Here is a 24,326-nt window from a genome sequence, read left to right on the forward strand (position 1 = left end):
GTGGCATTCCGTGCCAGGTGGAGGAGTGGTATCATGAATTTAAATCCAATTAGCCAGACTGTGCGAGTCTCCTCTGACAGAGGATGGAAGGTGGAGGTGCTGGCTCCCCTGGGCTTTGTAGGTGAGCGTGACAGCAGGAGAGGTGCAAGGGCTTGGGGATATCTGTCAGACGTGGATTATGAAGACATACTAGGAAATACAGGATGGATCTAGAGGAAAATAAAGGTCATAGACTGAGAAAGGCCACAGGCTGGCCATCTCTCTCTCTCTTTTTTTTTTTTTTTTTTGATACTGGGGATTGAATTCAGGGGCATTCAACCACTATGCACATCCCTGCCCTTTTATATTTTATTTAGAGACAGGGTTTCACTAATCCCTTAGGACCTCACTAAATTGTTGAGGCTGGCTTTGAACTCATGAACCTCCTGACTCAGCCCCCTGAGCAGCTCAGATTACAGATGTGCACCACCATGCCTGGCAGACTGGCCATCTTGAGCTCATGCATTGTGATGTGAGTACAAAGTCCGCCCTCCCTATCCACACGATTCACATCTGCAGATTACACTACCAGATTAGAACTATTTGAAAAAAAACAGCCAGGTGCATTGTTGCATTCCTGTAATCCAGGCTACCAGGAGGCTGAGGCAGGAGGATCACAATTTGAGGTCATCTTTTTTTGCGGGGGAGGGGAGGGGCGTGGTGCTGGGATTGAACCCAGGGCCTTGTGCATGCAAGGCAAGCACTCTACCAACTGAGCTACATCCCCAGTCGAGGGTGTGTCTTAAAATAAGAAAAGGGTGGGATGTAGCTCAGTATTAGAGTGCTCCAGTGTTCAATCCCCAGTACTGGGAAAAAAATTTTTTTTTTTAAATAAAAATCTGTGTCTGTACTAAACATGCACAGACTTTGTCATTATTCCCTAAACAATACACTATAACAACTATTTACATAACATTGATATTGCATTAGGTAATGCAGGCAGTCTAGAGATGATTTAAAGTGTGATGTGCAAATACTGGGCCATTTTATACAGGGAGCTCAAGCACCTGTGGATCTGGGTATCTGTGGGGTGGTGAGAAGGGGAAGGTCCTGGAGCCAGTCTCCCGCAGACACCAAGGGATGACTAGGGATGACTGTGCTATGGTTTGGATGTGGTGTCCCCCAAAAGCTCACACGGGAGTCAATGCAAGAAGATTCAGGAGAAAAGATTGGGTTGCGAGAGACTCAGTCCAATCAGCTAATTAATCTCTGGTGGGGATTACCTGAGTGGTGACTGAAGGCAAGCAGGGTGTGGCAGAGGGGAGGCGTTGGGGACGTGGCTGGGGGTATGTATCTGTATCTGGGAAGTGCAGTCTCCCTCTGCCTGCTGATCACCACACTCTTCTGCTGTTAGGTTCAGCCCCACCTTGAGCCCCAAGAATGGAGCCAGCCTTCTATGGACGGAGACCTCTGAAACCACGAGCCCCTCAAACTTTTCCTCCCCTGCTACTGTGATGGCCGGGTCTTCTAGTCCCAGCAGTGAAGGAGTGAGACACGGTGCAGCGGCCAGTGTTGGTCTGCGGGCCGCGGTGATCTAAGAACAGAGTTCTCAGCGCCCCATTTCAGAAGTGGTGCGGCCTGGGGTGGCGATGAAGTTCAGGGCGCAACAAGGGAGTGGCTGGGGAAGTAGAGATGGGAAGGACGGAGTCCAGAAACAGAGGCTGGCATCCCACCATTGACCCCAGTGGGTCCTGAAGTCACTGAGAACGAGAAAGACGACATGAACCGCTCAGCAGGAGATCGCAGACACCCACGAGGAGGAGATGATGACACTGACACGGACACTGTGTCCTGAAGGCCACCAGCCGCGTGCCAGTTCCTCCAGGACACTGTGTCCTGAAGGCCACCAGCCGTGTGCCAGTTCCTCCAGCAGGGTGGAGGTTGGAAGTGGAGGAGAAGGCTGAGTTGGCCTCCTCTCCAGAGAGAGGTGAGCACTGCTTAAACCCTCCATGAAGGCTGCTTCCTCCTCTCCCTGGCCATTTCCAGACTGGGACTGACTCTCGACTATTAATAGCAGGAAAGGAAACTCGAAAGAATGCCCCAGGAAGAGGGTGTGTGGAAGGCAGGCAGGAAGGCCAGGGGACGGGAGGTCCAGGCGTGGACACTCGTATCTGCCTCTCCTTCCTCCCTCACACCCAGCTCATCACCCCAGCTGTCATCTCCGTGGAAGTGGAACCCTCAAACTCCAAGAGTAGAGAGTGCGATTCCAGCTGCTGTCCTTCAGGATGGGTGTGATCAAGGGGAGCACACAGACGGGAGAGAGGGACTCAAGCCTTCTGGTCCTGATCTGCCTCAGCCCCTGAGGCTCTAGGCATATCACCTTGAAACTGTCTGTGAAGTGGGCCATGATATTTATGGACCCACAAGATGTGGTTGCACTTCCTGACCCATGATTCATACTCGTAAGTCTGCTTCTGCTGCCACTTCAGAGCCACCCCACACAGCCACTGCGGAAGACTTGCTCGGGGCCTCTCTGGGGCTTCAGGCAAAGCCTTTTCCGAGGACTGCCCAACCCCAACACATTTTGTTCCAGCAGGTCACCTGCTTGGAGAGCCCCTTCCTCCCCAGAGCTCCTTTTATTGGAGAGACACGGTGTGATGCTGTCCCAGGCTCGGCCAAGTTGCGCCCTTCCCAGTTCTCCAGGGCCCATTCTTCATTGCCAGGTTCTGGGTGGCAGCTGAGAAAGACAGCAGAGCAGAATGGCCTGGGAGAGGGGCCCAGGCTCACTGCAGGCCCACCCAGCACCTTCTCCAGGCCAGTACACATACACACACACACACACACACACACACACACACACACACTCCCCTACCTTCATTCTGAAAGATGTGGCCTACCCGTCTCAGGTTTTATTATTTAAGTCAGCACCCCTCCGGGGGGTCTTTACCACCCCTGTCTCCACACAGTCTGGCCTTCCTTCCCCACCACTCCCTCTCTGCTGAACGGAGCTCATGTTATAATTTAGATATGAAGTGCCCCCCAAGGCTCATGTGTGATGCAACGCAAGAAAGCTTAGGTGAAGTGATTTAAGATCTGCTGGTAGGTATTAACTGGGTGGTAACTAGGCAGATAGGTCGTGGCTGGAGGAGGCAAGTTCCGGGGCATTTACTGGTCTCTTTGGGGTATACACTTTGATCCAGGGGAGCCTGGCTTAGTCTCTTTCCTCCACCACCCTCTTCTGCCAGGATGTTCTGCCTGGCCTTGGGTCCAGGGTCATGGAGGCGGCCATCCATAGACTGAGCCCTCTGCAACTGTGAGCGCCAAATAAGCCTTTTCTACTCTGTTGTTCTTGTGGGGTCTTTTGGTCACAGAGATGAAAAAAATGACCAAAATAACTCAGTTCCTCCTACCAAAGGTCTTTCTGGACCCCCCTCCAGCCCAGTGCAGATCCTCTCCTCAGAATCTGTGTGCTCCAGGGTTCTGCTCTGGGGATCCCATGAGTCCTATACCCGCTTCCTAGAACCACTCCTCTGTGTGGCGGGCCCCCTCCCGGCCTCCAGCTCCCACCGCCTGCAGGTCCTCCTGGTGCTCCGAGGTGGGCTCTGGGGAAACAGCACCGGCAGAGGACCCCCTGGGAGAGAAGTCAGAGCGGGGGGCCAGGAACCTGGAATGGGGACCCAGGCACTGAGTCACCTCACTTCTGCCACCCAGCTCTGGCCATCTCCCAGGCTGCACTGAGCCTGGGTGGTGGCACTTGGATCCTCTCTGCCTTGTGGGTCCTTGCATTAGTTTCCTGTGGCTGCCATCAGTCATCATGAAGGCTTTCAGACAACAGAACTGTGTGACCCCCCCCCCCCAGCACGTCTTCCTTCTGCCTTCTCTGGTGTGCCATAGGTCTCCATGTGGAAAATGGGGACATGAGGGCACTGCCCCTGGTGTTGCTCTCTATACCGTTATTTATTTTTTTTTTTAAGTATTAGGGATTAAACTCAAGGATACTCACCACTAAGCTACATCCCAGCTCTTTTTTATTTTTGAATCGGGGTCTCCCCAAGTTGCTGAGGGTGGCTTTAAACTTGTGATCCTCCTGCCTCGGCCTCCCAAGTTGCTGGGACTTCAGGTCTGCATCTCAGCGCCTGGCCTCTCTGTAACTATTTAAATGGCCCCCAGCTTGGGCTAAAGGCCCAAAGATGGGCCTGCTCAATTTCCTTGGCATAAGGGGTATGACAAATTGAATATGTCCTCCCTCCAAATTATGTCACAGCCCTTACCCTAAAGTGATGGAGTTAGGAAGAGGGGCCTGCAGAAGGTGATGAGGTTTAGTGGAGGCCTGGAAGGTGGGACCCCATGATGAGACTAATATCCTTTAAGAAGAGGAAGAACTTTCTTTTTCTTTGTCAGGTGACGTCACAGCAAGAAGGCAGCCATTTCTAATCCAGGAGGCAGGCCCTCACCAGAACCCGTCACAATGTACCCTGATCAACTTCCAGTCTCCAAACTGACTAGAAAAATTCTGTTCTCTAGTTATTTGATACAGTATTTTGTTGTATTGTAACAAAACCTGAGCTCGCTACAGCAGGGCGGTCCTGGGTAGAGCCCATCAGAAGGGCAGTTCCCACCGTCTGGGGAGGGACAGTCCCCAGTCCGCCCTCATCAGCCCCACCCAGGCTGAGTGTCAGGTAGACACATGTGGCCAGGGGTTCTGGCCATGCTCCGCCCTGTCCCTTCCCGTTGTCCACTGTGAATCTCACTATTGGACCACACCCTTCAGCCCACCTCCCCGAGCAGCCCCCTCAGGGGCTAGTCCCAGGCGTTCTTGATCTGGAAGTGTTTGTCCCATCAGTAAGTTTCAGCTGGCCGGCCAGGCACCAACTCCCCAGGGCAGGGCCCTGTCCACCTACATCCCGAATGCCACTGCTGAGTGGGGACAGCTGAGTGACGCGAAGGCACCCTTCACCTGCAGGCCCTGGTTCACAGCACTGCTTCTTCCTCAGGCCACACTTCCTCGTGCGTCCCGGTCCTCTGCACCTGGGAGTGGGGGCACAGGGACCTAAAGTGCCCGGCTCCAATCTGCCACATGTCCCTGCCTCATCTCCACAAAAATAGTGAGGACAGCAGGGAAGAACCCAACCACCTGGCCACACTACCGGGGTGGCCAGGCAGGTGTCTCGATTTACTACAAGGGTCTTCACCTCCATCCTGCCTCCTCAGCTGTCCAAGTGGACAGGGGTGTCCTCATAGCAGCCCACTCGTACCCGTGAGCACCCAGAGCAGTGTGTGCACACAGCAGGTGCTCAGCTAACGTGGGCCACTCCCTGCAGAGCGGTGCCCAAGGGAGAGGGGGCGAGGCACCTCCACTCCCCTGCCCCACCCCCGGCTCTGGAACAGGAGCTCCACTCCTGGAAGCTCACCCCCGCACAGGCCTTGGCCAGGGCAAGGAGGACCAGGCTTGTGCAGACCCCCGGGCTCTTCCCTTCCAGGTTTCAGGAGAAGCCTGACTGATTGGAGGGAGAAAAGATGGCAGCCCCAGGGGGCGTGGTCCACGGAAGACTGAGACCAGGGACTGAGGCTGAATCTGCTGGCAGAAAGAAGAGGAAGGAATCGAGGCCTGGGTGGGGCCTGGCTCCAGGAAGTCCGTCCTCCCCACCTCAGAAGCCAGGGGAGAGGGAGGGGTCGCAGGCAAGGCCTTCCTGCTGCAGGACTGAAGTCCTGCCCCCCCCCCACCCAGACCCCAGGCCTGGCAGGGAAGGGCTAGTCAGCTGGGGCCTCCTCTATCAGAGCTGGGCTCCCAGCTCCTGGTCAGGACCACGTGGGGAGGTGGCAGAACGGAGCAGGAGTGAGCAGCTCAGCCTTTCCTGGAGGCACCCTCTCCTAGGCCTGGGCTTCCAGTTCAGGGAAACGGAACTCACGCTCTTCGGCCTCTTCCCCCAACCCCCCACCTACCACCTGCACCCCCCGCCATCCTCCTAAGCAGTGTGGATGTTGATGAGACTCTGATAAGTGACTCCAGGGAAGACAGGGCGCAGTGGCACACTCCTGTAATCCCAGCTGCTCGGGAGGCTGAGGCAGGAGGATGGCAAGTTCAAAACCAGCCTCAGCAAAAGCGAGGCATTAAGGCATTAAATAAATAAAATATACTGACCATCCCGAAGGGCCAGGTACTTCTGTCTAGTACCTCACTTAACTCTGAAAATGACAGGAGGTATGTGACGCGATGCCATTTTGAAAGTGAGGAGTCCCTGGGGCTAGAGGAAGGGGTGGGCAGTGTTGGGGGGGGGGCGAGCTTCCTGTTGGGCAGGTGGAAGGTTTGCAGGTGGGTGCTGGCGATGGCTGGGAGCTGCTTACTGCACTGTCACCTAAAAGAGGAGTCACATGGTACACTTTATGTTATAAATACTGGACCACAAAAAAAGTAAAGAAACCAAGGTGAAGAAAGGTCACCTATTCAACACCCAGCAAGTAGGCAATCGGGTCACTTTGGGGCACCAGCCTCAGTGAATGGCTTTTTTTGCCTCTGCACCTGCATTGTGTGGGCGAGGAACTACCCCCTCAGTGACAACGTGACACAGTAAGGTACAACAAGCACTGGCAAACTGTTCTGTTGGTCTGTTTACTAGCTCGTCTAAGCTACTCAACTTTGCCATTGCAAGCCCAAGGGCAATCACTGTCAGGTGAGGTGGTGTCTCAATAAAACTTTATTCACAAACACAGGCAGCCAACCATTCAGTCGTCTACTAACTTTTTTTGAGGGTGCGGTATATGAGGGGGGTGCCAGGGATTGAACTCAGGGACACTCAACCACCGAGCCACATCCCCAGCCCTATTTTGTATTTTATTTAGAGACAGGGTCTCACTTCACGGAATTGCTTAGCACCTCACCATTGCTGAGGCTAGCTTTGAACTTGAGATCCTCCTGCCTCAGCCTCCTGAGCCTCTGGGATTACAGGCGTCTGCTAACCTTTGATATATAAGATCCCTCCGGGGTCTGGGGCTAGAAGCCTATTTCTATCCAGCTGCAACAAGTGCCACTCCTACTAGCCTATCATGAGAAGCCCAGCCACATGACAACAAATGGCAGACCATATGTCACCAACAAAGGAAACAACACCCCAAATGGTTACCTGTTCAAAAACAAATTAAAAGGCAAAAATATGTTCATGAATCTAAACATTCCACTTCCAGTAAGAGACATTAGCAGTGACCATGGCAAGCTGGAGATCTTACAGAGGTGCCTTCCCCTCTGTGCACAGAGGTCACTGCTCAGGATTTGGGATGCAAAGGAGACTGTGACCACCCCCCTAATATCCTGGGAACCTGCACAGCACCCAGTCTCAGTGGATGCCAGTAAGTGTGTTCCAGGGACGGTGCCAACAGATGCCTCGCAGAAATTCCCAGTGCCAGCTGGTGTCGGGGCTGGGGGCTCACAGCAGCCAGGTCAGAGCACCCGGCTTGCTCTTCCCTTCCCTGCTCCTCAGCGGGTCCCTGCTTTTGGTCCCCACAGCAGCTCACCTGAGCTACCAGGCTGGAGCCTGATGGTGCATGTTGAGCATCTGCTGCCTCCACAAGTTCACGGGGGTCCTGGGAGAATATCCCCTTCCCATCCATACATCCATCCATCCATCCATCCATCGATGCGTGCTGAGAATGGCAGGCAAGTGTTCTACCACGGAGCCACCTCCCCAGCCCACCCACTTCATAGAAACCAAAACCAAAACCATTTCATTGACATTCAGAACACAGTGCATATCACAGCAAAACAGGGAGTGTACCTCAGAAGCCCACCCCAGGTTCCCGCTCCATCCCCCAGGATGATCACTATTCTGATACAAAGCATCAGGTTAGTTCTGTCTGTTTTTAAGTTCTGTATCAAGGACAGCCTGGTCTTCCTCAGTCCTCTGGCTCTGGTTTCGACCACCCAGTGTGGTCTGCACCCAGCGTGACTGGTTCTTCTCCACTTGGGGCCTGCTCGTGCTCAGTACAGCATTCTCCTCTGTGAACATGTCACTGGGAAGCATTCCACTGCTGATGGGCATCTGGGTGGCTTTTAACTTAGGGCCATTATGAAGAGGGCTGCCATGAGCCTTGCAGACTCTGACTTTGGGGAACATCTGTGTGTACTTCAAAGAGGTCAGTGTCAAGGCTGGGCAGGGCCCGGTGCTGTGGTCCTGCAGAGTGTGGGGTGAGATGGGGCGGGAGCCTGGTCCAGTGCACACTGTGCTCCAGCTCCAGGCTGGCCTCACCCAGGGTCCCAGGCCATCCCTGCACGGGCAGCTCCATCTGCTCTGTGTGTCAGACCCACTTCCTGGAGGGCATCCGTCACTCTGGTGACAGGTACAGCAGAGCACTCTGGGGCCAGGGACTGCTCTCCAGCAGGCCACCCCTCCAGCTCAGCAGGCCTAGTTTCACAGACTGCAGAAAGGGGTGGGGCTCCTGGACCTTTGCATCCCTTCTAGAAAATAATCAGAGGCCCAGGACTGGCAATGCCTCCCCACCCTGTCCCCCTCAGACCCTGTGACAGAGTGATGTACGACAGGGGCCAGACCCCACCCTCAGTCCCACCCCTGAGCCCCTGAGCAGGAAGCTGCTGAAGACATTCCTTGCATTGCTCACTAGTGTAATTCTGAGGCTGGAGGAGGAGAGGCAAGAGGAGAGCTTGGAATTCTGTCAATTGTGCCATCAAAGGCTGGGGCCCTGCTGCTACCTGGAGCTGAGTTCACCCTGCCTCCTCTGGCTCCTTTCCCCGCCTCTGCTCCCATCCTGTGCCCATGCCTGTCATGGATGGTCCCAACAAAAGGTGGGGGCCGAGTCCCCAAGGCTTTGTCCAGGGGCTGCCGGAACGCCTGCCCAGGGCAGGGGCTGGGTCTTCCTGAGTTGGAAGGAGTGGACTAACCTCCTTAAAACAATACCCTTCCAGGGCCTCCTAATCCCTCCGCCTGCTGCAGACCATGTGAATCCTGATCTGTCTGGCCGGGCAGGGCGCCCAGGAGCAGCCGACCCACTGCCAGCAGGCAGGCAGGGGCAGGCTGGTGGCCAGCTGCCCCAGCTCCCCTCACCTGCCAAGACAGGCTGCGGGACAAAGGTCAGGACAACAGGACAGCACCTGGGGGAGGTGACAGAGTGCCCTTCGCCCTGTCTTCAGGTCAGTTTCACTGGCCACCTGTGTGTCTTGTTACACTTACGACCTCTCTGGAAGCACAGGGCAGAGGTGTCAATGTGCTCTTGCTCACACACTGGAATTTCCTATGCATTTACCCGTTAAATATCCACCTCCATCACTGGCTCTCTTCAACTTGACAGAGGCTTCCCACCTTGGCCCGGACCCTGAGCCAAGTCCCTCCCTGTGAGGAGGTGTCTTTACTACATTCCTTGTGCAGACAGGAGACCTGGACTGGGGACACAGGTGACTAGGCCAGGGGGGACCCCACAGCCCAGGTCAGGGAGGCGGACTGCAATCCATCCCCTGGGAAATTCACAGGCTCCACTTCCACAGAACCTTCTCTCTTGTTCCCAGGGGCCACTCTGGGTTTGGAGGCGACGATCCCACCACCGTGGAGGAGGGGACTTCTAGGCTGTCTATGCGCCACTTCCTCCCTCCCCGCACCGTGGCTGGGCAGGCAGCCCTCCTCCCCGGGGCGCCTGCTCCGCGACCTCGGGCACACACACACTTCCAGAGCCATGGCGCGCACACATTTGGCACTGGGCTCTTCCCTTTGCAGTAAGTTCAAAAACAACCTTGGTAAATATTTTTCTGAGGGAGCACACTGTCATTCCCACGCCACCTCCCGCCTCCCGCAGCCATGAAAGGAGGCAGATGTGTAGTTTTCTCAGCAGCCCCAGGAAACCTCTAGAGGCCAGCCTCCACTGTGGGCCTGAAGCAAACAAGGGCCGGGGACCAGAGGGAAATCCCCACACTCACGGCTGTGGGACAGTCGCCGTCCAAACCCAGAGTGGCCTCTAGGAAAGAGCTGTGTGAACTGGAGCCCGTGAGTTTCCCAGGGAATGGCCAGCTCCCACCTGGTGGAAGCCAAAGGTCACGGCCACCAAGTAGGGCTTTCCAAATTCCCAAACTCTGTGTGTTCTATCCTGGAGAGCAGTCTCTCCTTCCAGCAATAACACTGTGTCTCCAGGCGTGGGGGCGCACGCTTGTAATCCCAGCCGCTCAGGAGGCCGAGGCAGGAGGATCGCGAGTTCAAAGCCAGCCTCAGCAACAGCAAGGCACTGAGCAACTCAGGGAGACCCTGTTTCTAAATCAAGGGTTGGGGATGTGCCTCAGTGGTTGAGTGCCCCCGAGTTCAATCCCCAATACTCCTTCCAACAAAATAACACCTGTGTCCTTACTGCCGGGTAATCCACAGTGGGGTGGGGGGATTCCCCAGGCTAAATGCCTGAGTGCTCAGGGTGGGCTGGGGACTCATCCAGCTCTACCCCTATCACCCCATTGACTCGGCAAATTAAGAAAAATAAAGCCCAAACTCCATTTCCCCAGCACCCCCTGTTCCCAGTAGGTGAAGAAATCATGGCTGCCTGCCCCCAGGGTGCACAAAATCTGGCTTTCATTGGTGACTCCAGTGGAGTTTGGGGCCTGCTCTCGGGGAACAGAGTCTGATGGGGAGGGACAGATGGGGGCGGGGGTGTTGCTTAAAAAGAACAAACAAACCAAGTGAATGGATATAACCAAACAATTGAGGACCGGCTGGCTCCCCCATCTCCAGGAAAGTTAAAGGCAGGTTCCTTTTAAACAAAGCCAAGTCTCACCCTGTTGGAGAGCCAGCGCCAGCCAAGGAAGCCGGCTTCCTATGGGCTCCACCTAGGAAGTGAATCAAGAGTCCCAGGCCAGCCCTGGGTGGAGCCAGGTGTCCAAAGAGCTGCACACTCATGCCCTAAAAGTGGCCCAGGAGGCTCATGACCTGTGTGACTTTCTCCAGACACTGGGAAGACCCCTCTGTAGCCTGGCGGTCAGAGAAGGGGCAGGCGAGCTTAGGTCCCGTCAGACTATTTCTGAGAGCAGACCTGAGGCTCCTACTGGGTGCAGGAGGGAGGGCAGCACCTTCTTTCTCTGCTCCCTTTGGCCACTCCCAGGTCCAGAACATTCAGGGGAAACTAAGGTGGACGGGGCCTACACAGAACCCTGAGAGGTGACCCTGGGTACGGAGTAAGTCCCCACCATCTTCCCGCCCTGGAGTCCCATCTGAAAGGTGGCAGCAGTACCTCAGCGAGACCCCCCTCAGCTGCACAGGCCAGCTCCACAGGACTTCGGAGACCATGGTCCAGGGAGCCTGCCTTTGTTTCTCTTAAGCCTGGTCCTTGTGGTACAGTGACAAGATGCTCGAAGACACCCGGGGAGAAGAGCTGATACCAACGCCTCAGGATGGGGGAGGAGGGGACAGAGCCAGGCACCGAGCTACAGAGAGCCCAGGGCCAAGCTGCGGTTGACTCCCAGCGCCCAGGATCCAGTGGCTGAATATGCTCCCTCTTCCTTCAAGGCCACAGGCAAGGGTATGGCGGGGCATGCCTGAACTTGGGAGGCTGGAGTAGGATTCCAAGTTCAAGGCCAGCCTCAGCATCTTAGCCACACCTTGTTTCAAAATAAAAAATACAGAGGACTAAGGATGCAGCTCAGTGGCAAGGTGTCCCTGGGTTTAGTCTCTAGAATAAGAAAGAAAGAAAAAATTTAAAAGGCTAGGGATGTAGACTGCTGAGTGCCGTCCCAAGCCGGGGGGGGGGGGGGGGGGGGGCAACTTTCCTCTCCATCCTGGGTTTGTAGTTTGTAACACATCAGAACTAGGGGGACCCTTGGCATCACTGATCCCACCCAGTAAGAGAGAGATGGCAATGAAGGGTTAGTGCTAGGTCACCCTTCCTTGGCCTCTATTCCACCCTCAATGTGGCTGTGCTAGCCGGTGGGGCACAATGCCCATGGACACCTGCCTTCAGCTCCTGCCTCTTCTCCTGGCCACTGGACACAGAAGGAGAAGAGGAGAGGGGCCCCAGAACACATGGGGCAGGGACACATGCCCTCCCACGTCATCCAGGACCTCACGGTATCCCTGGCTGTCCCCTCCAGCCACCCCTAAGAGCCTAGGTGTCCCCTCCCAGGTTACCTCAATCTGTGAACCCCGTCCACAGAGGAGGAAACTGAGGCCCGCAGAGGAGACCTCTGACCCAGCATGTTCAAAGGGACCACCTCCTTCTGCAAACCTATTTTCTTTGTCTCCCTTCTCCGCAGTTCAAACCCCAGCTGGCACGGACCCTCCTGCGTTTCGTCCCCAGTACTGCCGCCAGTCCCCACACCCCACCTCACACCCTAAGCCAGAAGAACGGGACCCCAGGAGCAATGATGGCTGGTGTGTGGACACAACTGCCTTCAAGCGCCTGTGGCATTCACAGATGTAATTTTGTGGACAGGATCCGATTTCCAAGTTCTCCCAGGATCAGGGGAAAGACAAAATCAGGTGCCCTCAAAATGAGAAGCTACTTCATGGAGGGCTCTAAGTTGGGCCACGGGCAAGAGTGCAGGTGACAGCTCAGGCCTGGGCAATGGGTGCAGGTGACAGTACAGGGCTACTGCATTTGCCCAGAGTCACTCAGCAGCGCTCCCCAGGGCTGGGATGCAGGGCTGTACCTGGCTGAGCAAGAGACCCCCCTCACTCCTGTCCCACCTGGGGAGGGGTGCCCATGTGTTCACTGCAGCCAGACTGCGCATGCAAACCGGTGGCTCCCTGCAGCCACCGTGCGGCTCCCAGAACTAGGACAGCCTCGAGGCGGCGAGATGCGTGCGCTCCTTGGGTCTTTGCTCGGTCAGCCCTGCTGAGCAGGCTATGGAGCGACTGCGGCAGGGCCAGGGCAGGGTGACAGCGTCCGCAGCAATCCACTGCTCCAGGCTCCTGGGGCAGCAGGCAGATGGCAGGATGATGGGACTCAGACTGAATTTAAAACAGAAGCTGTCAGGGTCACGAACTCCAACAGCAGCAGGGGACAGAGGCACAACAGGAAAGAAGCAACCAGCGAACCACAGAGATCAAAAGGACATTCACTCAGAGCCACAATTTTTTAAATAATACCTCCAACTTCCGTCCCAGAAGAAACACCATCGTTAACAGCCATGAGGGGACCACAGGCCTTGAATGTCACTGGACTCTGGTACTTCTAGTGGCCACAACCTCCCATGGGGTTTCCTATACATTCCCAAAAGGCCCTCTGAGGTTCCATTTTCATTTCGACAGGGTCTCACTTGGCCACCCCACCCAGACACATCCTTGGTGTGAGTTTCCAGTGGATGCTTCTTCAGTGTGGTCAGTGACACCGGGCTGGCTGTGCTTTAGCCTGTTAGCCCTCGGCAAACCGCGGCAGTTGGTCACTCTTCCCTCATGTGGGCATTTCCCCCCAAATGTCCTGGGGACACCAGGGCTTCACAATGGTGGTCCAGAGGACATTAATAGCCAGGCCTGGTGGTGCACACCTGTCAACCCAGAGGCTCAGGAGGCTGAGGCAGGAGTTTGAAGCCAGCCTCAGAAATGTAGGGAGGCCCTGTCTCAAAATAAACCATAAAAAGAGCTGGAGAAGCCGAATATGGTGGCACATGCGTGTAATCCCAGTGCCTAATCCCAGTGCCTTGGGAGGCTGAGGCAGGAGGATCACAAGTTCAAAGCCAGTCTCAGCAAAAGTGAGGCACTAAGCAACTCAGTGAGACCCTGTTTCTAAATAAAATACAAAATAGAGCTGGGATGTGGATGTGGCTCCGTGGTTGAGTGTCTCAGTCAATCCCCAGAACCCATCCCCCACAAAAAAAAAAAAAGAGAGAGAAAATAGGGCTGGGGGTGTGGCTCAGTGGTTAAGTGACCCTGAGTTCAATCCCTGGTACCCAAAACAAGGAGGGGATGTGGCTCATGCTAGAGCACCCCTGGGTTTAACCCCTGATACCAAAAGAACAAAACAAACAAAAACCAGGATGTTAATCTACCATCTGGAGAAACACGTGTGGCCCCCTGGTTAAAGTGAATTGGAGAACATTTTAATACTGGTTCTCTGCAAACCAGCACCACTGTTGGGCCTCAAGCCCCAGGTTAAAGGTAGCAATAGCCCTACTCAGGGGCATCTCAGGGCACAGAAGACCGCAATGTGCACTGGCCTTCCAAGAAGGGGAAGAGCAGAGGGCATTTCCAAACTCTTGGATCTGTTTCCTTTTATTTGGATAACAATTCTTTACTCATGTATCAGTCATTCATGGAGAGCCTATTAAAATCCTGAGGAGTACTACTGTTCTTCTTGGACAGCTGGGTACGCAACTTGCTTTACAGAGCATAAAAGTAATGGGGGCTGGGGTTGTGGCTCAGTGGCAGAGCGCTTGCCTAGCATGTGTGAGGCACTGGGTTTGATTCTCAGCACCACATATAATTAAATAAAGGTCCATTGACAACTAAAAAAAAAATTAAAAAAAAAAAAAGCCCATATGGGTTGGGTGCAGCAGTACACACCTGTAATCCCAGTGACTTGGGAGGCTAAGGCAGCAAGTTCAGGGCCAGTTTCAGCTACTTTGCAAGTCCCTATGTCAAAATAAAATATTAAAAAAAGCAAGGATGCAGTTCAATGGTAAAGTGCCCCTGGGTTCAATCTCCAGCATCAAAAACAAAAAGACCCCAAATGCACAAAATCTCACTATTTGGGTAAACCAAGGCATAGAGCAAGGTGCCTCCCAGGTTTGTGCAGATCTGTGAATACTTCCCACCTTCCCTTCCTAGCTCCCTCCCACTTCTCTGTAAGTAACTACTCCTTTCCCTGGTCCACATTAGATTGCAGTTTCAGGTACCTCCTCCCTGGCTGCCCGCTCCCTGAAGAGGAAACCGTGGAGCTGGCTGCAAGAGAACCGCTGTCTCTGGCTGCAGGAGAACCGCTGTCCCCTTCACTGTTCCGCCGCCTGGCTCCTTGACATCACTGGGATCTGGTGCCGGAGTCCAGGCGGAGTCAGATGATGCCAGAAGGAAGCTGCTTCGAGGAAGGGAGAGGGAGATACCCGGACCTTTGAGCAGGTCAAGGTGTGCAGCAGGCCTGGCCAGAGAAGCTCAGAGGCATTATGGGAGCACTGGTCCAGCGGGGGGAGGGCCACGGAATGTGAGACAACAGTAAACCATGTGATGGCACAACCTCAGGACTGTAGGGAAGGGGCGCAGGCTGGGAAAGCCTCCTGACTCAATGCCCAAAGTGGAGAGCAGCGCCCCCTAGAGCTGGGTGAGGTGCATCGGTGTGGGGACTGGGAGAGGTGGGAGCACAGCCTGGCTGCCCTCATCAGGGACTGAGGTCTGCAATTACCGGTCCCCCAAGGGACTGGCCATGGAGCAGTAACCAAATGGTGAAGGACCTCAAAGGAGAAAGCCTGAGCCTTCAAGGTCACAGGGGACACTCCACCATGGCTAAAAACCTCGCTTTTGCTGAGGCTGGTTTTGAACTCACGATCCTCCTCAGCCTCCAGAGCTGCTGGGATTACAGGCATGGGCCACTGTGCCTGGCTCTTCTCTTCTTTTTGACAGTAGCACTTTTTTCTCAAAGGCACTCTTCATGGAGACGCACGATTCAGAACAGGGAAGGGTAGGGCTGCACCCAGTGGGTGGACATGAACCCTGCCCCTGAACTGTCCTACTCTTCCACTGCCCCCAAGAGTGCACCCCAAGGTCTCATGGCACCTCCAGGAGGTAAAGTCACCTGCTCCCAGCTGCTCTCACCAAGGGTGCAGAGAACCAACTCCTCAGAAGGTGTCTCCCTGGGCCCTGACCTGGCCCACATGGGGGTAAGAGGAGAATATGGGACTCAGGGACACTTCTTCCCTACCCAGAGGCCCACGGGGAAACCTAAGTTGTTCAGTGCCTGCCCTGGGCAAGGCCTGGCTCATGGGGAGTCCCCAGGGCCCTGGCTGGAGCTCAGGGCTGAGGGACCGAGTGGGAGAATCCAGGTTCTGCCTCCTCAGTGCCACGAGGCCAGAGCCTGAATACTGGGCAAAGCTGGGCAGAGCTCAGCCAAAGCGGGCCTCAGCCTCAGCCCACGGAGGAGGCTGCTCACTGTTACCCTCCTGCAGGGGTGGAGTTGACCTGGCTACCACGGGAGGACAGAGGGCAGCCAGAAGCCCAAAGTGTTCAGGGACCAGCTCTGTGGTAGCATTTGCCAATCATCCACTCCAACATCCACTGTCTGATGCTCCTTTCTAACTGAGCCATTGATTTTTGGTGAGGTATCTAGGTACCTGAAATAAAAAATTACTCTAAGGAAAGTTCTCTTTCCTGCTTCCCTTGCAGCTAGATGTGGACATGTAACTAATTTCTGTTCAACAAAACCTACTTGTGTGTGGTTTTTAGGAGAAACCCTCCAAGAAGGAGCTGCAGCCTTCTTGTTCCTCCCTTTTTCCTGAGGGATAGGACCCCAGCAGCCATTCTGGGCCATGAGGCTTTATGTTAATCATGCAGAAGCACCATATCAGCCCTCTGAACTCCCATTACACGAGAAATGTAACTTCTGTCTTGTTTAATCCACTGCTTATTTTTTTAACTATTTTTTTATTTTTAGGTGGACATAATATCTTTATTTTTATGTGGTGCTGAGGATTGAACCCAGTGCCTCATGCATGCCAGGCAAGCACTCTACCACTGAGCCACAACCCCAGCCCCCCCCCCCCGTCCTGATGGTTTTTAATTACTATAAGCAGCCAAATCAAGTCCTAGTAAACAGCAGCCCTAATGCTCCACTGAGGGACCATGAGCCTGAGCCTGCTGCACAATCCATAGCCCTCCATCTGCCAGGAGTCTCCTGCATGCTTTCATGCCCACCACCCATTCCTCTTGAGACCCAGGGGCAGCCCTGCTTGCCACCTCCTCTCTTCATCTAGAGTCAGGTAGAAAAGAAGTTCCTGCCCCCGTGGAACCTACAGTCTAATGGCAGGCGGGGGGCAGGTAGGGGAAATAGAAGAAAATGCAGACATCGGGTAAAAGTAGCTAGGGAGAAAATAAAGCAGAGTACAGACACAGGGTGTGTGGAGGGAAGAGTTTTCCGCAAAGCGGCCCTGGAAGGCTTTCCTGAGAAAGTGGCCTTCAAGCAGAGGTAGAAAAGAGGAAGCCCTGTGGACTCCTGGGAGAACAGCTGGTGGTACGGGGTATGCAAGCCCAGGTCTGTGCTCAGCCTCCCCCCTCTGGACTGGGCGGTGAGAGATACGTATCCAATGGCAACCTGGTGCCAGGCCAGGCGAGTGCACAGGGGCTCCTCCATCATCCTGCCGAGCAGGCTGGCATGGGAATCAGGCTGGATGGAGACTGTGGGACCTGGTGTCTCAGACCAAGCTCTTGTGCATTTCAGCCAGGTGGCTGTGACCTCACTCAGAGCCAATCACAAGTGCCCCCTCATTAGGCCTGGCCTTGCCACCACTGTCCCATCTATCCCAACCAAGGTCAAGCAGCTGGAAGGTTAGAGATCAGACGTGTTGGCCCAGGTCTCCAGGGACCTGGTTCTGGGAGGGCCCCCTGCACCCCAAACCAGGCCTGAATGCAAGCCACACTCAGCCACTCCTCAGAATTCTCCTCCCCTGGGCTGAGGCACGCAGTCTTCCGGCCATGACAATTGGCGGACGGGGTGCCACCCCATGCCCTGGCCCTAGGGAAGTGCGAGGTGGCTGACCTGAGGGGAATAAGGCTACAAAGGAAGAGAGGGTGGTGGTAGTATGTGTCAGGGAGAGGGGTGGGAACACAGGGAGGAGAGAAAGGACTGGTGGCCCAGAGGCCAACTCCAGCTGCGGGGGGTCTGTCTGGCCACTGCTGTGGTGGTACAGGGTGGGGTCAAGGCTGAGACCACCTAAGAGCTGGGGATGTGGGACTCAAGAGCAGGGGCTCAGTATTTGTGCAAGTGGCTCAGTATTTGTGTGCTGATTATCCCCTAGCAGTTCCTGACCACCTCCTTACAGCAGGCACTGTGGACACTGCAGGCTTACAGGCCTCGATGGGAGAGAGAGACTCAGTCACAAGGCACAGCAGCCAGGAGCTCTTGGGGAGCTGAGCTCTAACCCGGTGGCCCAAGCCTCAGTTTACCGTGATGGTGGAGGGGTGGGGAAAGATTTGAACAATCTAGAAATTTCCTCATTACTGCGATTCTCCCAGGAGAGGACTGGCCCTGAGACAGGCTCCGTTGTCTAGTTAGACAGCTGCCCACACGTGTACACATACTTCTGGGAGCCACCAGGAACTCTGGGCAAGTGACCCACTTTGCTGGCCTGTTCTACCTCAACTGGAAAAGGAGCAGGTGACAGCAGATGACTTCCAGAAGGCTCCGCAGCTCTAGAGCTCTGTGCCCTATGGCTGTCAGGCCCATTTAGAAATGGTCCAGAAATCACCCTTTGCCAACTGGCTTCCATTCGGAACAGCCAGCAGGCTGCTGCGGGGAGGAATCTTATGGGAAATCCTACTGCACATATGAAGAGGCTCCTTGAAATAGATCCGTGATGTAGATTTTCCCGAAGGCTTTTCTTACAGAGAGAATACCTTTGTCTTCCGCGGCCCCGAGTGTCAGCATCCCAGATCTGCTACTTCTTCTGATCTTCTAACGGCCCAACAAGGGTATGGGACACATGATAAAAGAGAGATCTGTCCAAATCCATGGTGTTCCAGGGAACAGGACGTGACAGGAAGCCCCACCAGCCGAGCTCCTTGCCTTGCCTCACACCCCGTGGGCACAAATAGGAAACGACTGGAGCTGAGGAAAGAGCTTTTGGCCCCAGGTCTGCAGAGTCCCCAGGGGGCTCTGGGGGGTGAGGGGCAGGGACGGCCTCTTTGTCCACTTCTACGGGAGCCACTCCCACTCCATCTAGAGCACAACCTGGCATTCCCAGACCTGAAGAGGGGCCCGAAGCCGGAACAGCCACTTTCCTGAGGGGTAAAGGGCATTGGCTTCCCCTTCCCAAGAAGGGCCCGAGCTGTAGACAGGGCTCCTCAGACCTCCCGCTTGGAGTCTGGGGTTCTGAGCCAAGCATTGAACTGTCTTCCTGCAGCCACCCTGTCACGGCAGCCCCAGTTCCAAGCCCACAGCCCTGGTGCCCAGCAGCTGCTCCTGCCAACTCTGGCTCCTGCAGAAGGAGCCCACCTGCCAGGTTCCACCGCCCGCCCAGGACTCAAGCTGCCTGGGGCGCCCCTTGCAAGAGCTGAAGCCAGGGGCTGGGGGCAGTCCAACAATACAACACTAAAAACTCCCAAGTCGGTGGAGACGGACACGGGGCTGACCCCACCCTTGAGGGACTCACCACACGCAGGACCATGGAACACCACGGAACACCGTGCAGTTCCACCTAGGACACCCCCAGCCCTCCCGCCCTCCCGCCCAGGCCAACTCTAACCCCAGAGGGCCCCTTCCTCCTTCCCCTCTCAGCTTCCTGAGGGCAGAGGCAACAGAATCAGTGGCTTCCAAGTGGATTCCTCAGAGAAAGGCAGGCTCGGGAGCAGCCTGCAGGGTTCTCCCCACACCTGTGCATGGCCTGATCTAGGCCCAGGGTGACCCCTAGGGACCCTTCCTGGAATGCATAGCTGCTGGCCTTACCCTCTAGAGCTAGCCACACTGCCACCTGGTGCCGGTGTCTTTCTGACACTCTCCCCTCAGGCCTGGCCTGACCCCTCTCCCACTCAGAGCACCTCCCCCCACCTCATCCCATGGAACCTTCTCTCCAGCTCTGACAGTTCAATTCTCCCCAAAGCCCTCCTGAAATTCACTGACCCCACCTGAAGATTTCCCATCATGTTCCCTCCTAACCTGCATCTCCCCCACATCCTACAATTAATTTCCCCTCCGTCAGCCTGGGAGGATGTCTCCCAGCTCAGGTTAGCGCTCTTTACATCAAAATCCCTATATGAAAACTTTCCCTCCTCACTGGGCATGGTGGCCTGTAATCCCTGGAGGCTGAGGAAGGAGGATTGCCAAGTTCAAAGTCAACCTCAGCAACTTATGGAGGCCCTAAGCAATTCAGCTGTCTCAAAAAAAAAAAAAGAAAGAAACTGTTTAAAAAGGCTGATGATGTGGCTCAGAGGCTACGTACCCCCAGGCTCTCGCCTAGCATGTGTGAGGCACTGGGTTCCATCCTCAGCACCACATAAAAAAAAAAAAGTTAAAAAAAAACAACAAACAAAACAAAGAAAAAGAAAACCTTCCCTTCTTCCCCAGGGGTCCGACAGGCAATCTTACCCCTCTTTCCCAGGAGTCTCCCTTTCCCCTACAGGGCTTCTGTTTCTCTCACTATGTACAGACTACACCCACAATCAGCAGAATCCTGAAGCTTGAGGTGCCTCAAACTGATCAGCGCTCAATAATCAGACTTTATTAATCATCAATACTTTTGCTGCCCAGGAGCTGAGCACAGAGCCAAATCTGTCCAGGTTGTCACCAACAGGGCAAATGGGAGGCAGGTCTGCAGTCACTTTACAGGAGGAAACTGAGACTCAAAGAGGTTCACTATCCACAACCACATAGGTCATCTGACCCTAAGTCTGACCCCTTTCTTGTGCCCAGAATTGACCCATCAAATGCCTATCAGAGTGTGGGTGTTTCATCAGGCTGTTCTTTCAGCAGCTTGGAGAACACGGAAGCCCAGAAACCTTATAATGGGGAAACGAGATCCCTTCCATTTTTATTCTATCTCACATATAAGAAAACTCAGGTGTGGAGGTATGACTTGCAACGTCAAGAGGATATCAAAGCAAAAGGCTCAGAGCTTAATGCTGTTTACCTTGGAGACCCCATAATCTACCTGTATGGGAAGGTAAGCTTGAAAGACAAGCTTAGTTAGGAGACTCACCACTGTAAACAAGTTGTTTTGCATCAAATCACAGAATTCCAGGGCTCATGCCAGTCCACTGAAAACAACCTGATGGAGCCTCCCCAGCTCCCTAGTGTGCAAATTGTCGAGGGCAGCAGCAGCAGCCCCCCTGCCACTGTGCACTGCTCAAGCACCTCACACTGTAATAATGGCATTGGGGGGACTGAGCACCCAGGGCTGGGAAAAGCCAGGCGCACTGAAAATAAACACGGCAGTGTTTGTGGTGGGGTGTGGGGGTTATGGGCATTTTTGTGTGTACATATCAAGCTCCCACCATGGCTCATCTCTATCCTGGGCTTGGGGAGGGTTTGTGGCAGCATAATCTGAAGCATCTCCCTCTTCAAGAAAGAACAGTGGGGGTCTTAACTCAGAAGCACCATGAACTAAGCCATCTGGCTTTAAGGTAGTGCTAAAAGCCTCCCTCCTCCAACAGGGTTTCAAGCAACTACCTCAAGAACAGAGCTAAGGGGAACCAACACCTCCAGCAACTCCTCAACCCTGAGGGTTGTGCAAATCTGCAGAGACAGCCATCCTAAAAATTCCTCACAATGTGCCCCCTTGCAGGGGCATATAACCTATCCGATTGGGGGTGGCCTTCCATTTCAGACCAGGCTAGAGTCCAGAGCCATCCAACCACTGGAAGCCTGCATGATGTGAATGCCAGCCCTCTCACACCTCCAAGGTTTGCTGAGATGCTGAGGAAACATTGTACTGCCATCTCATTGTCCCTCCACAGAATCTAGTCCCAAACGCAAGCACCTGCAGCAGCAGAGTCCCTTCCCTGTATGGAATGACACTAAAGTCATCCTGTCTGCTTTCCACTCTTTCTCCCTGCAAACAAGTGCTAAGGTGACAATAATATGAACCCTGCCTTTCTCTTGGACTGAGTCTGTGGCCATTTGCAGGGGCTTTGGGACACCTGCTATGGTTGGGTTTGCAGCCATTGTTGTCTCTCCAAAAGAAAGTAACACTTTGCTTTTAGAAGTAAGACAGTGAAGGTGTCCCTGAGATGCAATTCTCTCTTTCATATAAGCCTGTACAATCTCTAAGGTGTATGTAAGAGCAGCTCAATCCTCTTTCAGGAGAGAAGTTCCTGTTTTCACAAAGGGGCTAGAGGGAGTCCCACCACTCTGGCTATGCACTGAGAAGGGATCTGTTCCTTTGGCAACAGGGCGGCAAGGTCCCCATTCAGACCAGTGATTCTGGGACTGTGGAAGGTCCACTTACTCTCCTATACCAGCTCCAACAAGGGCTCAGGTGGGTCGAGCCTGAACACCCTTAGAAATCCGTGAACCAGAAAGCCACCGCCCGCGTGGGCCCATATTCGAAGCTTATCACCTGCTTTAGGGACTTCCTCGTGAATCCTTAGCAAGCCGCTTTGCCTAGAATCCACGACTGCCAATTCTGTCCCTTACCCGCTCCAACACAAGAAGGAAGTGTAATACGACCCTGAGGGTCCCGCGGTATCGTGGAGCCTCGCTATGCCCAAAGTTTCCCTTCTCTTCCCCGTAAACCCATTCAGCTTCGGGGCGCCCGTTTTGCCACTGCACGCTCCAACGCCCGCTCCAGGAAAGGCTGAGCTAATCCACGCTCAAGGCATCTGAGGCGTTCTGGGTTTGGAGGGGGCGTGGATGTTGCAAGGTCAGGCTCTGCGTGTGGCCCGGGCGCACAGTGGCTGCTCAGGGTCGGACCACGCGGCGCAGCGGGTTTCCCTGTAGCCCTGCCGGGCTGGGGGAGTAGGAGCCCTGCACGGGTCTCAGCGGAGCCTGGGCTGGCTACTCACTGTCATCCTGGGCGAGCGACGCCGGCGGCAGAAGCAGCAGCAGAAGCAGCGCGGAAAGCGCCAGCGCGGAGCGCATCGTGCCCTCGCCTCCGGGCCCGAAGCAGGTGGCTGCGGGGTTGGCGCAGGGTCTGTGCGTCTGGAACGTGGGCGCCGCTCTGGGAGGCCTGGCGGTGGCTCCCAAGGCCTGGCGGTGGCCCCGCACTCTGGAGTCGTGCTCCGGCGGCCCCTCCTCCCTGCCGCAGAGCCGGGTTGGGGCGCAGAGCCAGCGGTAGAGGAGCAGCGGCGGCTGCGTCCGGGCGGTGTCTGAGCGTTTGCTGCTCCGCCGGCGGCTGCGGCGACTCCCGCCCCGTCCCGTCCGCGCCGGCCTCTGCCCCCTCCCCCAGGAGCGCGCCAGCAAGCCGCAGCGGGGCCGGGCGGGGCGGTGGCTGGGCGGGCGCTGGGCCGCGAACAATGAGCAGAGGAGGAAACTCCGCCCTGGAGCGCAGCGGGAGGGGGAGCGCGGGCGGGCGGCCCCTCGCCAGAGGGTGCGTGTGTGCGCGTGTGCGCGAGCGCGTGGGGGTGGGGGGTGCGGTACTGGCGGGGAGTTCCCGCTGGGCAGCCTGCCCCGACGCTGGGATATCCTGAGCAGTTTTTGGAGGGACCTAATGGGATCTCCCACACCTCCCGGACCCCAGGAAGTCTTAAGCGAGGCAGACCCCCAGCCTTCAGTGTTAGCTAGTGGCCTCGCGTGCTGTGGCACATGCTGCAGCTACGCCCAGGAAGCGCGTCTTCCACTAGGCAGGTGGAATTCACCTGCAGGCGGCCCGATCCTGCACGACTTCTGAGCAGATGTGTGGTGCAGGATGCGCACCCGGCAAGCTGGATCAATTCATTGCTTAATCTCTCCAAGCCTGTGTTCCTCCCTGTGAAATGGGTGATGGTTTTTTAAAAGGCAAAATTTTTAGGGAGTAATGTATGCCAATCTGTGTTCTAAGTGCTTATATTCGTTAATTAACTTATTCTCACAACAGCCCTATTTTAAGCTTTAATTTTAAGACAGGGAAATTGAGTCAAAAAGAAGCTAAGAAATTTGTTCAGGATCACATAACTGGTAAAGTGGCAGACTGCCTCTGAGAGTAGTTTGGGGAAATGCTTTGTACGATACCTGTCATGTAATAATTGCTTATTCTTGCTGTATTAAAAAAAAAAGCAGTAATAGGGGCTGGGGTTGTGGCTCAGTGGCAGAGCGCTTGCCTCACAAATGTGAGGCACTGGGTTCGATCCTTAGCACCACATAAAAATAAATAAACAAAATAAAGATATTGTGCCCATGAATAACTAAAAAAAAAATTCGGAAAAAAAAAAAGCAGTAATAGAGATTTAGGGCTTTGGAGGCAAACCAAACTTGGGCTCAACCCTAGGTGTGCCAACTTATTCTCTTCATCCAAAAACTAGGGATGATAACACCTACCTCCAAGAGATTTAAATATGATAATGCAGGAAAAGCGCTTAGCCCAGGGCCAGGAACACGGAAACCCTCAAAGCTACAAGCAGTTCGTGTTCACCGTGAGGATGAGAGAAATTGGGATAGGGAGTGGGAGTTGGAGGATTCTATAAAGGCGAGTTTACCCAGCGAAAGAACAAAGAAGCCACCCGCTTCCCCACCGTCACCCTAACCCCCCCACACACACACAGCAGCATTTAAAAAACAAAAATACTGCTTTTGGGGATGCAAACCCAGTAACCTGCTACAAAGTA

The 24,326-nt window shown here is 54.7% G+C and overlaps 1 protein-coding gene across 1 annotated transcript in view; it reads right to left on the reverse strand.

Annotated features, from left to right (window-relative positions):
• Positions 1–23,333, reverse strand: part of Podxl (podocalyxin like) — a 47,607-nt gene extending 24,274 nt beyond the window's left edge. The window contains exon 1 of the mRNA XM_078040559.1: positions 22,590–23,333. Within this exon, the coding sequence (XP_077896685.1) occupies positions 22,590–22,665 (76 nt within the window). The 5' untranslated portion in view covers positions 22,666–23,333. The remainder of the gene's footprint in view (positions 1–22,589) is intronic.
• Positions 23,334–24,326: the final 993 nt, after the last annotated feature.

Source organism: Ictidomys tridecemlineatus, chromosome 2, assembly GCF_052094955.1.
Source record: "Ictidomys tridecemlineatus isolate mIctTri1 chromosome 2, mIctTri1.hap1, whole genome shotgun sequence".
NCBI lineage: Eukaryota > Metazoa > Chordata > Mammalia > Rodentia > Sciuridae > Ictidomys > Ictidomys tridecemlineatus.